The sequence below is a fragment of the Thalassophryne amazonica genome, chromosome 12 (genome assembly GCF_902500255.1).
Source record: "Thalassophryne amazonica chromosome 12, fThaAma1.1, whole genome shotgun sequence".
Lineage (NCBI taxonomy): Eukaryota > Metazoa > Chordata > Actinopteri > Batrachoidiformes > Batrachoididae > Thalassophryne > Thalassophryne amazonica.
Genome location: NC_047114.1, coordinates 45,464,342 through 45,479,913, shown reverse-complemented (window position 1 = coordinate 45,479,913; position 15,572 = coordinate 45,464,342). Strand labels below are relative to the sequence as shown.

Below are 15,572 nucleotides of genomic sequence, written 5' to 3'. Positions count from 1 at the left end.
TTATTATTATTTATTTATTCTTACTATTCTATTTAAGTATTTTAATACTTTCATTTATCTACTTAATTTTCTTTTGTTTCTGCGTACTGGTGTACAGTTCTTTCACTCCCTCGCTTTGTTCTGTATGTTGTATTGTAACAGATGCATCTACTTATTATATTTGGAGTAGAATAAAAATCAAGTTAACTGCTGCTTGGAATTGCTGCTCCATATCTTACTTTTTCTGTAATCCAGTTGCGGGTCTTAACCACATGCATATACCTGTTAGCCCCAGCACTTTTCTCTGCAATAATCTGAGATATTAAGCCAGATCTGTGAAGTGTTTATGAATATTTGACACCATTCCAAGCACATGTTGAAAAAACAAGCGGTGCTGTATTGCTGTGTATTTCTCGTCCATGAGTATTTTTGACAGTCTTTTCCTATTTTAATTGTCTCATGATCTGAAAATGACTTTAAAGTGGTGCCCATCTGGGAAAAGAAGAGTAAATTTCATTGGCTTTATGTATGTAGCTCAATTAGAGCGATGGAGAACTGAGCTGTGTGCCTCCAGCCGACACTCTGGGGATACCTAAAATATTTTAAAATCAAAATAATTTACAATTAAAAAAAATTAATGAATAACATTTGGTAAATTGCTCCTGTTTATTGTTCACAGTAGTCTAGAAAATGTATTTGAACACATAGTTTAAGCTTAATGAAAATATAAACCAGTTGTCGCTTCTTCTACAGGTAATTTCGATCTTCACCTTATTGGAGGTGCAGCTCCAAGCGGACAGCGTGCCCATGAAGTACAGCGCAGCTCTGAAGAGGCCAGTCGAGAATGTGTCATAAACACTTTGATGTGTTGTAGGACACACAAATACATATGAACATTGGACTGACATATTTTCTTTTATTGGTTGGTAGAATTGGAAGCTTAATGTTGCCGTTGCAGTGAATCGAAACAGGTGCTGCTGAATAATCGAGATCAGGACTGAGTCTGGTTTTACATAGTACTGTGTTCACTGTTTACTTGAACTTAATGCAGCAAGAGATTTGCACATTTTAGTCTTTTTTTTTTTTTTTTTTTTTTGTAAATGACATACATGTAGACACATGCTTTACTGATACACATTTAGATTTATAGTGTTTGATCATTTTTAATGTGCTGTGAAAGTGTCTTACCTTTCACCCTAAGCATTGACATATGTATTGAATCAAACATTTATAGACATCCTACTGGTTCATTTGCTTTTATCTTAATTACCTTCCAGGTTAAATAACATGCTACCTGTAATGTCAGATTGGATGCGCTGCTGAGGTACAGAGCCGTAGTGTACATTGAACAGCAATAAAAGCAGTTCATTGTAATGATTCACCCAAAACAAGTTTCAATTCCTCACAGGTCCACCTTGGCACTGCAGTTACCCAAATAGAAATCAGTGGCTTTCTGCATGTGATGTGCTTTAGAAAACTTTAGCTGTAATCCACAGCATACTTTATGCCAATCAGTGTTATGTCCATTCATGTTTCCATAAACATGATTTCAAATTTAATTTTGCTATTGGTCTGTCTAAAAACACAGATGCAGCAAACCGATTTCAGTTGTAGATTGAAGTACTTTCACCTTAGTTTCAGTTCTTAGATGAGCAGATTTGTATTTGTGTGAAAGTACTGGGGTACTTTAAGTTGTACTTGACTTTTTGTTGTCTGTTTCTAATTTGTTTAACTCATAGTTGGGACACCCTGTTGAGAACAGTGGGCACATCTGTTCCAGTCAGATTTTACTTTGAATATTCAGTGTAGTCTTGCTTTGAAAGATGTCATTAAATAGTTATTTTAGTCATTAATGTCAAGATAATACTTTTATAGCATCATATAGGGACAGCACACTTTTCATAACTTTTCTTTTGAATTTCTATAGTATGTATTTGTAATATTTTAGCATACCAGAGTGTTTTTTTTCTTTCTTTCAGTTTATTTCCTTATTGACATTGTTTTTAATTCAGAATATGATTTTAATGTAAACTGCGGCTGCACATGGTTCTTGAGCTCAAGAATCTAATGAATATTACTTTGATTTGTGGGTTTGTGTGTGTGGGATTTGTTTTATTTGTTTATGACTGTGCTGATCCAACTGTTTTTGTTTTTTAGTTCACACTTTTGATTGTGTAGCATAAATAGGTTTTGGACCAGGTCATGGTCATGTGGATTTAAGCTGAATACAGAAGTAATATTTTGTGCACAGAGCGATTTTTAAATTTGTGCGTTTTTTTAATGTGCTTATGGCCCAGTCACACGGCACTTAACGAAGGGCACCGAAGCCCATACGAAATAAGAAATCTGTACTTTTGTTGACTTTCATTGGCATTGTTTAACCTTTGCTCCGCTTCTTTTCTGCAGCGGTAAAGTCATCAGGATTTTTAATGTCGAAAAATTTGAACGAAAGGCAACGAAAACCTCAATTCGTCTGTTTCCTTTTGCTGCTGTTCTTGACGTTTTTTAATCGTTTGCTTAGTTTTTGTAACGTTAGTGTTTAGTTTGACTTTGTTTGACCAGCTGAATGTTTTCACACAGTGCAGAAGCCGGTTTGTGAGCACTGCTACTGCCGCTGCGTTTATGTACCGTCAGAAATTAAAACTCAGCCTGCTTGCTTGGATTTTTTATCTGGGTGGGGAGTCAGCTTCAGTGGGCTCAGGCACCTTATATAGGGAATAATTAATCTTTTGTGTGGATGAAATTAATTATTTTGCCACAAGCAACTGCTGAATTTGAAACAACAAAAAAGTTGTGTAACTTCCAACGGTACTTGAAAGCAGCAGCAGCTCTTGCGTGGGCTTATTATTTTTTAATAAATATAACAATATGAGTGTAGGAATGACAGTCCAGCTCTTATGTATGTGTGGCAACAGGTAGATAATTCAAATGATTATATAAAGAGCTGTTCTGGAAGGCAGAATTCACGTTGTGGATCAGCTGCAGCTGGTGGAAATAACCGCACGAGTCAATGCGCGTTCACACGGACTGATCAATTTACTGCTCTGATATATTCAACCATCTTTACACTTATATTTATTCCCCCTTTTGACAGTTTTCTGTTATAAATCAATATATATGGCTTAGTAACGTGTGCCATGTGACTGGGCCATTAGAGGTGTTTAGGTCCGATTCAGCCAAAATAGCAAATGTTTATAGTTTAGCTGCTTCATGTACATTCTATTTTTTTTTTTTTTTTTTTTTTTTTTTGGTTCTGGGTTTGGCTCTTAATATTAATGTAGATGGATTTAGTTTGATATGGACTCAGAATTTGTGACATACCATAAGCTTTAAGTGTATTTTAAAACGGCTCGTAGTTTACTTGTACAGTTGTGATGTACTTGCACAAAATCTGCGGTTAGGATTTGGAAAATTATCTACTTACATCTATGAATTCTGCTAATTGTTGCATATCTGCTGTGAAATTGCACTGTGATGTGTAACCTTGTTGGTATTCAGAGGGCATCGACACTGTACTGCCATTCACAGCAATAGTAGAAACATAAATGTGTTCATTAAACCAAAGCAGATCAAATTATTCCGACTTTGCTGTTCCACGTTTGTCGTGATGCGTGTGTTTTCTAAATTAAGGATTGAACAAAATATGACTTAACCAGGAATTATTTGATATATTTGTGTTTTGTACACTCTGTGGCACAGTTAATTGCACTTTGGCTCTTATGTCTTGAGTTCACTTTTGATGGGTATTAAATAGAGATAATTAGCAGAAAGTTTCTATACATGCTGTTAGTGTATGGACGGAGTAGATAGTAAGGGGTGAAAGATATTCACTGTGTTAGTCGAACGTTGACCTGCAGTAGGTGACACACCCTTGAACAACGAACTAATGCCCTGTGAAATACACTGAGAGACTTTGATCTTTCATTAAATGAAAACATCCAGTAGGAATCAGATGGAACATAAGAATTAGACTTAGAAGGTGCATATCGAGAGTGCTTTTCATCTTGGTGGCATTGTGTAGATTATGATGTCATAAAGCCAGTTTTTAAAATACTGGGAAAATGGTTAAACTGCTTTGATTCTGGTCTGGATCTGACAACAATGAAAACTGAAGACCATCTTTCTTGGAGATTTTGTTGAAGTCCAGCCTCATTGTGTACACAGATTGGGTTGTTCACATAACCATGACCCTTCCAGCAGGGATGATATTCAGGCATGTAATCACTGACTGGCACACAATAAACTTTAGTTTGCAATTCACAAATTTATTTAAACTTTAAGGGTTTCCCCATCTTTAGAATACTGTGTTCGGCAAAATTCCAGGGTGTTTCTTATCTATGCTGGATGTAATGACGCCAGTGACAAAGCAGAGCTGGATCTTGTCTGTCTCATCTACCATTTTTCCCGTAAATCATGCAATCTAGTCATGCAGCTGACTCATGTATCTGTTCGAGGAGTCTTCAAAAAAGCATTGAAGTACAAATACTATAACCTGACAAAATTGTTCATCATGGACAGTTGTGATACTAGGCTACATCACAGCTCTAGAACTCATATTAAGCAGACGCCATCTTGGTTGATAAACACACCCGACAGTTTCAGTAACTCTCTTCAGAGTGGCATCTGGTCTTTCTTGTAATCCATTTATAGCTTTATTGCAGTACGATTCCCAGCACTGTCTGTGATTTGCACTTGGAGTTCAAAGGCTGCTCCTAATTCTTTTGCAACATTTACTAATTGACAGTAGATGTACAGCAAGGTGTTTTTTATTTATTTAATTAATTATTTAAAAGTCCATTCAATTAAATTTATTTATGTAGTGCCAAATCACAAGATACGGGTAAGGTCTAACCTTACTAACCTCCCTGAGCAAGCACATAGGCAACAGTGTTAAGGAAAACTCCCTCTGGCCTTTTTTTGAGGAAGAAACATAAAGCAGACCAGGCTCAGAGGAATGATTCCACTGCTTAGGCCATTCTAACAATAACAGGCATCAAATAAAGTACAAAGAATTACCAAACATGCAAAACAAGACCAAAACTAAAGTCTGATTATAGATCATTGTAATTGTCCATGTCATCCTCCAGGATGACTTTTAACCTTAGGAACACACAGTAGTCCTACCTCATGAGAACAAAGAGACAGGTACACAAGGTTTAAGTTTAAGCCTGACAGGGAGGCGCTACTCCAGACTTGGAATAATATGATGCCAGAATTGGAGAAATATGACCAAAGTTTCCACTCAGAATTCTAGCAACAGCATTTGGAAAAAATTGGAGACTTATCCAGTCTCAAAGAGACAAAGGCATGAATCAATGTGTCTGCATCAGCTATAGACAGGAAAGGACAAATCTTCACAATATTACGGAGGTGATAGAAAGCAGTCTCAGTGATTTATCTAATGTGTAGGTCAAAGGTCACCCTAAGGTTTTTATAACACAAATTCAAGGTTAACATTAGCTGATCTAACTGATGCCTGTCTCTCGCAGGACCAATGACCATCATCCTGGTCTTCTCAGAGGCTAAAAGCAAGAAGTTGCTAGACATCCAGTTTTTCACTGAATGCAGTCTGTCTGCTAAAGTCTTAGTTTGTGTAAGATTATCTGTAGTCGCCATGTACAACTGAGTGTTGGCATAGCAATGAAATGTAGCAAAACCATCACAATATCTGGACCAAGGAGTACTATATAGAGGCAGAATAAAAAATGGACCCCTGTGGTACCTCATTTTTCACAGGAACAAGGTTTGAAGCAATGTTGTTATACAAGACACATGACATACAGTAGGTAAGATGTTAACCATGCAAGGACATTGTCAGCAATCCCAAAATAATTCTCAAGCCTGTCCAATAATAATAAATATACAATGATCCAATGATTTTAAGTTTCATTCATTTATTAATGCAGTCCTAGACTCATAATGTAGCCTGAAAGTATTTATTCAGTAACTTGGCGTGGTATTGCTTTTTCAGCCTGGATCAGATTTGATTACAGATTTATTGTTGGATTCCACAATGGTGTAGTGTATATATTAATACAGTGAGGAAAATAAGTATTTGAACACCTGTGAAAATCAATGTTAATATTTGGTACAGTAGCCTTTGTTTGCAATTACAGGGGTCAAACATTTCCTGTAGTTTTTCACCAGGTTTGCACACACTGCAGCGGGGATTTTGGTCCACTCCTCCATACAGATCTTCTCTAGATCTTTCAGGTTTGGAGTTTCAGCTCCCTCCAAATATTTTCTATTGAGTTCAGGTCTGGAAACTGGCCAGGCCACTCCAGGACCTTGAAATGCTTCTTACAGAGCCCCTCCTTTGTTGCCCTGGCTGTGTGTTTGGAGTCGTCATGCTGGAAGACCCAGCCATGACCCATCTTCAGTGCTCTTACTGAGGGAAGGGGGTTGTTTGCCCAAATCTCGCAATACATGACCCCATCCATCCTCCCTTCAATACGGTGCAGTCGTCCTGTCCCTTTGCAGAAGAGCACCCCCAGAGTATGATGTTTCCACCCCCATGCTTCACGGTTGGGATGGTTTTCTTGGGGTTGTTCTCATCCTCTAAACATGGTAAGTGGAGTTGATTCCAAAAAGCTATATTCTGGTCTCATCTGACCACATGACCTTCTCCCATGCCTCCTCTGGATCATCCAGATGGTCACTGGTGAACTTCAAACGGGCCTGGACATGTGCTGGCTTGAGCAGGGGGACCTTGCTGCCTTGCAGGATTTTAAACCATGACAGCATCATGTGTTACTAATGTAATCTTTGTGACTGTGGTCACAGCTGAGTGATGTGTTCTGAAGGATAAGATCTTTAGCTAATGACATCCTGAAAGATGGCATTAGTTGTAGTCAGACCAAAGATGAAACCTCCAACTGTAATCATGACAACACTGTAGATCACCAGCCCATGCCAGCTTGCAGAGCGGCTATCTGTTTCTGACAGTTGGACTTGCATCAAACACAAACCTGGGAAGATGAAGATAAAACAGGCTACCAATCCTCCAATGAGTGAGATCACTCGACTAATATCTGGGATAAAGACGGCGAGAACAAGTGTGACAACAAACCACACAAGTGTCTGCAAGATCCTCCACCTCTGCTAGCTCTCTTCAGGTCATTGACCAGGTCCTCCTGTGTAGTTCTGAGCTTTCTCAGAATCACCCTTACCCCACAAAGTGAGATCTTGCATGGAATCCCAGACCGAGGGAGATTGACAGTGATCTTGTGTTTCTTTCACTTTCTAATAAATAATCAGAACAGTTGTTGTCTTCTACCAAGCTGCTTAACTGTTGTCCTGTAGTCCATCTCAGCCTTGTGCAGGTCTACAAATTTGTCCCTGGTGTCCTTAGACAGCTCTTTGGTCTTGGTTATGGTGGACAGGTTTGAGTGTGATTGATTGAGTGTGTGAACAGGTGTATTTTATACAGGTAACAAGTTCAAACAGGTGCAATTAATACAGGTAAAGAGTGCAGAATAAGAGGGCTTCTTAAAGAAAAATTAACAGGTCTGTGAGAGCCAGAATTCTTGCTGGTTGGTAGGGGTTCAAATACTTTTTTAAAAAAAATCATACATTGCGATTTCCGGATTTTTTTTTTTTTTTTTTTTTAAGATTATGTCTCTCACAGTGGACATGCACCTACGTAAGATGAAAATTTCAGACCCCTCCATGATTTCTAAGTGGGAGAACTTGCAAAATTGCAGGGTGTTCAAATACTTATTTTCCTCACTGTACATACTGCTTCTTCACTAAAATATCCCCAGTATAAGTCTAATATCAATACTTAAACCCGGAAGCAGTTGTTTCGCCTTCCACATCCATCACTGCTGGTCAAAGTCAAAATGCCATAAAGTAAATGTGTCAGCTGTAGGAACACTCCTCCTGTTATATGACGCACGGCAAGACAATCAACTCTACAGGAGGCACAGTGTCGCAACTTGACGATCATACTCGGAGGGGTTGTTAGGTTGGTCAGTAAGCAGTTTTTGTGTTTTACATTAAATATCTTTGTTGATTACTTGGATCCTTAAGCAGTGATACTGAGTGCGGTGGACTGTGTGAGACAATATAATCAGGTGAGTGTCTAAATGTCAGCCTTCTTACACACACTTGTATCTCGAATAAAACTTGGCTTTTAATTTTATATGAGATAATAGCAAAGCTGGACATGCTTCATAATATGATTAATTCATTCACTTTTGGCTTTTAATAATTTTTTAACAATAGTTTTCTGTGTTTAGGAGGAGAAAAGCTCCATTTTGGTAATGCTGAGAAAGGTAAGGTTGCTGTAATATCTCTGGCTTTTAATTGTCTCACACTTGACTAAAAAGTATCGATGGGAGATGCAGTCGAGATTGCATTTATCCAAACATATGGCACTCTCAGCTAGGCCCTTGGGCCAAACTGGGCACATGGGTATTCCCAGTTGGGGGCAGGCAATGATCACCATAGCAACAGTGCCATAATTTACATAATACTGTAATTAGGCCATCAGGTCAGTGACTGTAAAAACACATTTTGTCTCATAAAGACTATAACTTGAGTTAGAAACACAACATTTTGAAACAATCTACACCTGATTTCATGACACCTGCTGGATACCAGATGACTTTACTATTTACAGTTGGTTATGAGGTTGTCCAGTACAGATGTTTGCTCAGAGCTAGGAGGGAACTTTGCCATTTCACAGCTTCTTATTAAAGAGATTATTACTTTCCGGAGAGCCATGTTATGCAGTTGTTTTTGGTCCATAATTCCACTTCATTACCCTTCCCTCACGGAAATACTGTAAACTAATAAGTTCCATTGTGATTTGAGGATTCTGTAATGCAGAAAGGTTCCTCACCCAAAATGTGCTTTTTTCTTTCTTTCTTTTCAAAATCTTTTTATTAAATTTCCCAACGCGAATGTATTCACATATATACATACACGCACCTACATATATATATATATATATATATATATATATATATATATACATATACATACATGTATAAACATGTACCCACACACATGGAAAAAACAAAAGAAAAAAAAAGGCAGCAGATGCACCTTGGAATTGTATATAACAAATATAATAACAATAATAACAACAACAGAACATATCTTCCCAATATTAGGCAGGTACCGGAATGGAAAGTACAGTTAAGTGCTCTACCCTCCCAAATGTTATGCAAACACCTGTGTAGGAGCATATGACGACTCCTCTTGATCTTATCAGGATAGAGGTAGGACGTTGAACCTGCCCCCCACCCCACCACACCCACCCCCCCAAAGAAATACAGATAAGGCACACACAGTAGTCAGCAGGCTTGTCGTTCTTCAGATATTGAGCTACTTGGATGTCAGGGGCCTACTCCGCAATCGTATTTTACAACGCATACGAATAAAATGTGCTTTTTTTAAAGACTGTTTTTCTGGGGTATTTTTACGAAGTTGATTAAACCATTTCCAACAGTGTTTGGAATTTCTTGCTGGAAGTAAACAGGGGTTTACTCAGCCATAAACTTTATCATGGTCTCTTCCCCACAATGCCTTGTGTTTTCAGGGTGAGTGGGTGTGGCTGGACTCAAAAATCGGTGTTGCCATTGGAGCCAGAGTCAAAATAACACCATCTGGCCAGCGTTTGCTGGTGGACGATGAGGGGAAGGTAAACACCAGTCCTGACTAGTTTTATGACATTTCACTTTACAAAGCATTTTCTGTCTGAGTTGCACATAAAAATGAGGATATTTCCCAGGAACATAGTCTGTCCAAGGAGCTGGAGGCCTCCCTCAGAATCATGCACCCGACATCAGTGGAGGGGGTCGAAGACATGATCAAACTGGGTGACTTGACGGAGGCTGGACTTTTACGTAATCTGATGCTCCGACACAAACAAGGAATTATCTATGTAAGCTAAAGACCACAGATCCGTGTGAAAGGGGAAAAAAAAAATCACTGGCACTGAGGTGATTTATTAAGATTTATAGTCTTTGCTGCTTCACCTGTTTTCGGAATGCTTTTCTAATTGGTGTGTGTCGTGTCTCTATTTTGAATTATAGAAAAGTCACTGAATTGTTTTGATTGTGTTGAATGTTTGGTCTCCAAAGTAAAGGTCAAACAAGGTCAACGTCCATTGGATTCTATGACATGTGACATATGTTACTCCATAACATGATATCTAAGCATGATACATGGTCCAAACTATTCCTTTTTAAAACCCTGTTAACTCAACCAATAATTTGCATAATTTTCACTGAAATTGGAGCAACTCTAACTTTTGACCCCTGTACAAACTGAAACTGACCTTTGTCACCATTCTTGCTGTTTTTACCCCATAACTCCTGATCATTCAGTCATAGATAGTCCAAATTATACCTTTTAGGAATCTTTACAATCACACAAATAATGTGGTGTAGTTTTCAAAATGATTTGAGCATTTTAAATTTTGACCCTTGTGTAATTCTTCAATTGACCCCTACCTAGCCGCCTATTGACAATTCACGTGGCCAGTCGCTTTTTTCACAAGAGTAATGACAAAGGAGTATTTGTGCCAGCTTTGGTGCCTGTATCACCATTTGCACTATTTGCTCTAAATATTCTCTTAGCTGCTGCGCTGTTAGGATGATTGCTGGCACTTTTCTCTTGGCTTTGGTAGATTTATTTTGAAAGGGGTCTTATCACACAAAATGTGATAAGATGAGTTTTTAGCTGCTTCTTTCATTTAAATCTGCGTCAAGTTTTATGATAAGCATTATCAAAGTACCACAATTTTATGAGTGTACATGTAGAAAATCTGCTATGAGGAAGTTTTCAACCTGAGCAGACGTGTTTGATTTCTATGTAATACAGATAAATGCACACGTTTAGGGAACTGTTGGGATTTTACACTTTAAAGTTTTTATGAAATCAAATAAAATGTAAAAAAAAAAAAAAAAAAAGAAAAAAAGAAAAAGCTTTTTGGAAGGATTTTCATAGATGAAAACATCAGATCTAGGCTTGAGTCTCCCATGTGCCTTATGGCAAACTAGCTGAAATTTGAAATCTTGTTTTAAGAAAATTCTTCTCTGTTCCACTCCACTGTGAAGATGTTACTGGTTGTGCAGCAGACCAAAGTTTCTCCATCACAACCACAGATGCCTAGAACCTCTCCAAAGTGGTCATTGGTGGCTTCCCTCACTAGCCTCCTTGCATAGTCGCCCTGTTTTTGAGTACTGCTTACACCGTAACTTAATCCAGATAGATCTAAGAGGCAGCCTGGTGGCTAAGTTATCAGTGAACTTGCTTCCAAAACAGTAGGTTCCTGGTTCAAGGCCATTCCATATAATGAGGCGGTGCATCAGCAGCGGCTTTCAGTGTAACACTTCTGCCAAACTCAACCATGGCCAAGACCAAAGAGCTGTTGAAGGACACCAGGAAGAACATTGTAGATGTGCACCAGGCTGGGAAGAGTGAATCTACAATAGTCAAGCAGGTTGGTATGAATAAATCAACTGTGGGAGCAACTGTAAGAAAATGGAAGCCATATAAGACCAGTGATAATCTCCCTCACTCTGCGGCGCCACGCAAGATCTCATCCCATAGGGTCAAAATGATCAAGAGAACAGTGAACAAAAATCCCAGAACTACACGGAGGGACCTGATGAATGACCTGCAGAGAGCTGGGACCAAAGTAACAAAGGCTACATACTACGCAGAGAGGGGCTCAAATCCTGAAGTGCCAGACGTGTCCCCCTGCTTAAGCCAGTACATGTCCAGGCCTGTCTGAAGTTTGCCAGAGAGCATATGGATGATCCAGAAGAGGACTGGGAGAATATCATGTGGTCAGATGAAACCAAAATAGAACTTTTTAGTAAAAACTCGTCATGTTTAGAGGAAGAACAATGCTGAGTTGTATCCCAAGAACACCATATCTACTGTGAAGCATGGGGGTGGAAACATGCTTTGGGGCTGTTTTTCTGCAAAGGAGACAGGATGACTGATCCATGTTAAGGGAAGAATGAACGTGGCCATGTATCGTGAGATTTTAAACCAAAACCTCCTTCCATCAGTGAGAGCATTGAAGATGCAATGTGGCTGGGTCTTCCAGCATGACAATGATCCCAAAGACATCACTCGGGCAACGGAGTGGCTCAGTAAAAAGCATTTCAAGGTCCTGGAGTGGTCAAGTCAGTCTCCAGACCTCAACCCCATTGAAAATTTGTTGAGGGAGTTGAAAGTTCGTGTTGCCCAGCGACAGCCCCAAAACATCACTACTCTCGAGAAGATCTGCATTGCGGAATGGGCCAAAACACCAGCTACAGTGTGTGCAAACCTGGTGAAGACTTACAGGAAATGTTTGACCTCTGTCATTGCCAACAAAGGATATGTTGCAAAGTACTGAGTTCAACTTTTGTTATTGACCAAATACTTATTTTCCACCATAATTTACAAATAAATTCTTAAAAAAATCCTACAATGTGATTTTCTGGATTTTTTTTCTCATTTTGTCTCTCAAGTGTACCTATGATGAAAATTACAGACCTCTCTCATCTTCCTAAGTAGGGGAACTTGCACAATCAGGGGCTGAGTAAATACTTTTTTACCCCACTGTACTTCTAAAGCTGCTGTTGGTGTTGTCCTGAGGGCACGTCTGATGCAAAGGCATGCCACTCTTTGAACATCACTCTTTGAACATAAGTCAGCATAACCCTCATAGCTCCATGCTCCACCAAACTATCACAGCATAACTTAGCACCGGTCTTGCCACCGAAGTGTAGATCAATCTCATCACATTAGGACAAACTTCCCATGTTCATCCAACAATACAACAACACTGTTGTAAACTGATGATTGCATTATAGCATTTCTCAGTTATGTATCTTTTCTAGTTAAGTTTGTTATTTAAATAGACACCAAGGAACTTAACTGACTCAGACAGTCTTAGCTCAATACTGCCCAATTTTGATAGAACTATATCAAATTTGGTTCTCTTATTTGTGAAGAGGACCATAACCGTTTTGTGTGGATTCACAGACAAGCTGTTGGACACACACCATTTCTCTACTCTCGAGAACATTCTGCATGAGTTCTGAAACAGTCCTCAAACAGAATAAAGATCGATAAAGACAGCTAAATTGTCTGCATACCCTTGGGTGTACAGTCTGACATTTAACTCAGTGAGAAGGCTGTCCACAAGTAACCAGCAAAGAGGAGAGATAACCCCTCCTTGAGGACACCTGCACTTCACTGCCATCGTCACTGTACTATCACCAAGTAAAGCATGCCATAGTTATGTATTTCATAATGTAGGGTTTGAAATTTGTATTTCAATTATAGTATCATATAATAGAGATTTGATTTCACTTTAATTTTAAAGAGCATAATTTTAGAAATTTTAAAGTGTAATAAAATCTGCAAACCTTCATGGGTTCTCAAACTTTTTCATGCTACTCTGTGTACTTGAAAACTGGCAGGACAAACTTGAGCAGAGCAGGACTTTCCTCAATCTGCCATTAATTCTTCATTAAAAACTGGTCACTGCAACAACCATTGCAAAGATTTGTTGCTGCTGACGATTTTGTTTGTTTTTACAGTTTTGGTAACATAAATAATCCATCTATTTTCTATACTCCTTTACTCCAATTAAGGGTCACAGGGGGCTGGTGATGGAGCCTAAACCAGCAGTCATGGTGCGTGAGACGGGGTACACCCTGGACAGGACGCCAGTCTATCGCAGGGCCACATATAGACAGAAAAACACACCCACACGCACACCTACGGACAATTTAACGTTTCCAATGCACCTAACCTGCATGTCTTTGGATGTGAGAGGAAGCCGGAGCGCCCACACAAACATGGAAAGAACATGCAAACTCCATACAATTAGGACCTATGTGGAAAGCAATCCCACGACCTTCTTGCAGTGAGGCAACAGTGCTAACCACTAATCCATTGCGCTGCCCAACATAAATAATAATCCATGTATCTACATTGTAGTTGGGTAATGACACAAATCTCAGAGACTAATATCAAAATCTCGGTAAACAGAAGAATAATCACCTGCTTTTCTCGTAGCTGCTGAGTGGGAAAGTGTTTTTGTAATGGACATTATTTGACATGTCCTAAATGTCTGAACATGAATCTAATATTTGATTCTGGTAGACGTACACAGGCTCGGTGCTGGTGGCAGTGAACCCATATCAGGAGTTTCCAATATATTCAGATGACCAGGTGAGACGGCACCAGCTCTTTGCTTGCATTAACATTCATCTTAGACAATTTAGTGCCCATTATCATGCCATATTTTAAAAATAATTAACGCTGAATTTCTGTATCCACCCACACATAGGACGAGGATTACTACAACATGTTACAATATGGAATGTATGGGTTCTTGTCTTTCATTGCTGTTCAGGTGAGATTGTACCATGGTCAAAAGCTTGGGGAACTGCCTCCGCATATCTTTGCCATTGCTGAAACCTGCTACTCTAACATGATGCGCCATCGCAAGAGCCAGTGCTGCATCATCAGGTTAGAAGAAAACCCATAGATGAGGGCTGAGAACCTATTGCCAGTGAGAGCCAGTGGTTGGGATCCAATAAAGTACTGATGCACTGATTATTTTATTCATTTATTTATTTAGAAATACTGATTTGATTTGATTTTAAATTTGATTTTATTATCAATTAAACATTTCATGGTAAATCAGGGTTCCCACAGATCTTTAAAAAATCTTTAAAGTAATTGAATTTGTTACTCTAAAAATAAGGCCTAAATAGGTATTAACATGTCTTAAATCAGTAGTGTTGTATTCATGTTTTCTGCTGACATTGCAATTAAAAATATCAAAATAAATGGCAATATCTGTTTTTTAAACATAATTCATTGAAGGCCTCTTGTAATGCTACACAAAGCAAGAAAGAGCTAACAAATCTCTCTTGTTTCGGAAGCGATTGTAGCAGACACGTTCAACAAGCTTGATATAACTTACAGTAGTACATGATGACATGGAACTGTAAATTAAATGAAAACTGGCTTTTCAGGGAAGATTTTGCAGTGTGTTTTGACCTCCTGAGACCCAGCCCATTCATTTATATCCTCAGAAGTGGACTTTTGTTGTTGGTCTATATCTTTTGACTCGTTTAAGCTGCCCTACTAAGTCTTGATGTGCTCAATAGAGGACATCCTGGCCTTCCCAATGATATCTCATGTTTGGGTGGGATAAGGGGAACTGTCTTGTCTTGTGAAGACAAAACGAGACTGCACCAAGATACTTTTGTCTTCAGTTCTCTGGAGGTTAAACCAGTTACCATGTTCTATACGACAATACATATTTGGGAATATTTGTCCCTAACCCTCGGTGGTCATTCATTTATTTATTTATTCATTATTTTTCATTATTGTAATGTTGATCTTTAATTTGAACTGGCATTTTATAAGTTTTAGTTATCTAGCCAGAGGAAACCTTTAAATACCAGTTTATATGCAATTTGGCAAAAAAAAAAAAGTCAATCCCCCTCCCACAAATTCCACATATTACTTGTCCTGAAACAATAAACTTGTTAAGTCAAATATTTCCATTCCAAGTTTTTTTTATTCAAAATATTGAAGTGTGCAACAGAAGCACATAT

The 15,572-nt window shown here is 38.6% G+C and overlaps 2 protein-coding genes across 4 annotated transcripts in view; both read left to right on the top strand.

The window, feature by feature from the left end:
- The window catches only part of dis3l2 (DIS3 like 3'-5' exoribonuclease 2), a 59,116-nt gene extending 58,169 nt beyond the window's left edge, over positions 1-947 (top strand). For all 3 annotated transcript variants that reach the window (XM_034182845.1, XM_034182844.1, XM_034182846.1), the window contains exon 21: positions 733-947. In XM_034182845.1, coding sequence (XP_034038736.1) covers positions 733-834 — 102 coding nt within the window. In that variant the 3' untranslated portion in view covers positions 835-947. The remainder of the gene's footprint in view (positions 1-732) is intronic.
- Positions 948-5,473: 4,526 nt separating this feature from the next.
- Positions 5,474-15,572, top strand: part of LOC117521233 (unconventional myosin-VIIb-like) — an 84,860-nt gene continuing 74,761 nt past the window's right edge. Inside the window, 5 exon segments of the mRNA XM_034182568.1 lie at positions 5,474-5,572; positions 9,527-9,628; positions 9,719-9,871; positions 14,104-14,172; positions 14,357-14,472. Of these exon segments, the coding sequence (XP_034038459.1) occupies positions 5,474-5,572; positions 9,527-9,628; positions 9,719-9,871; positions 14,104-14,172; positions 14,357-14,472 (539 nt within the window).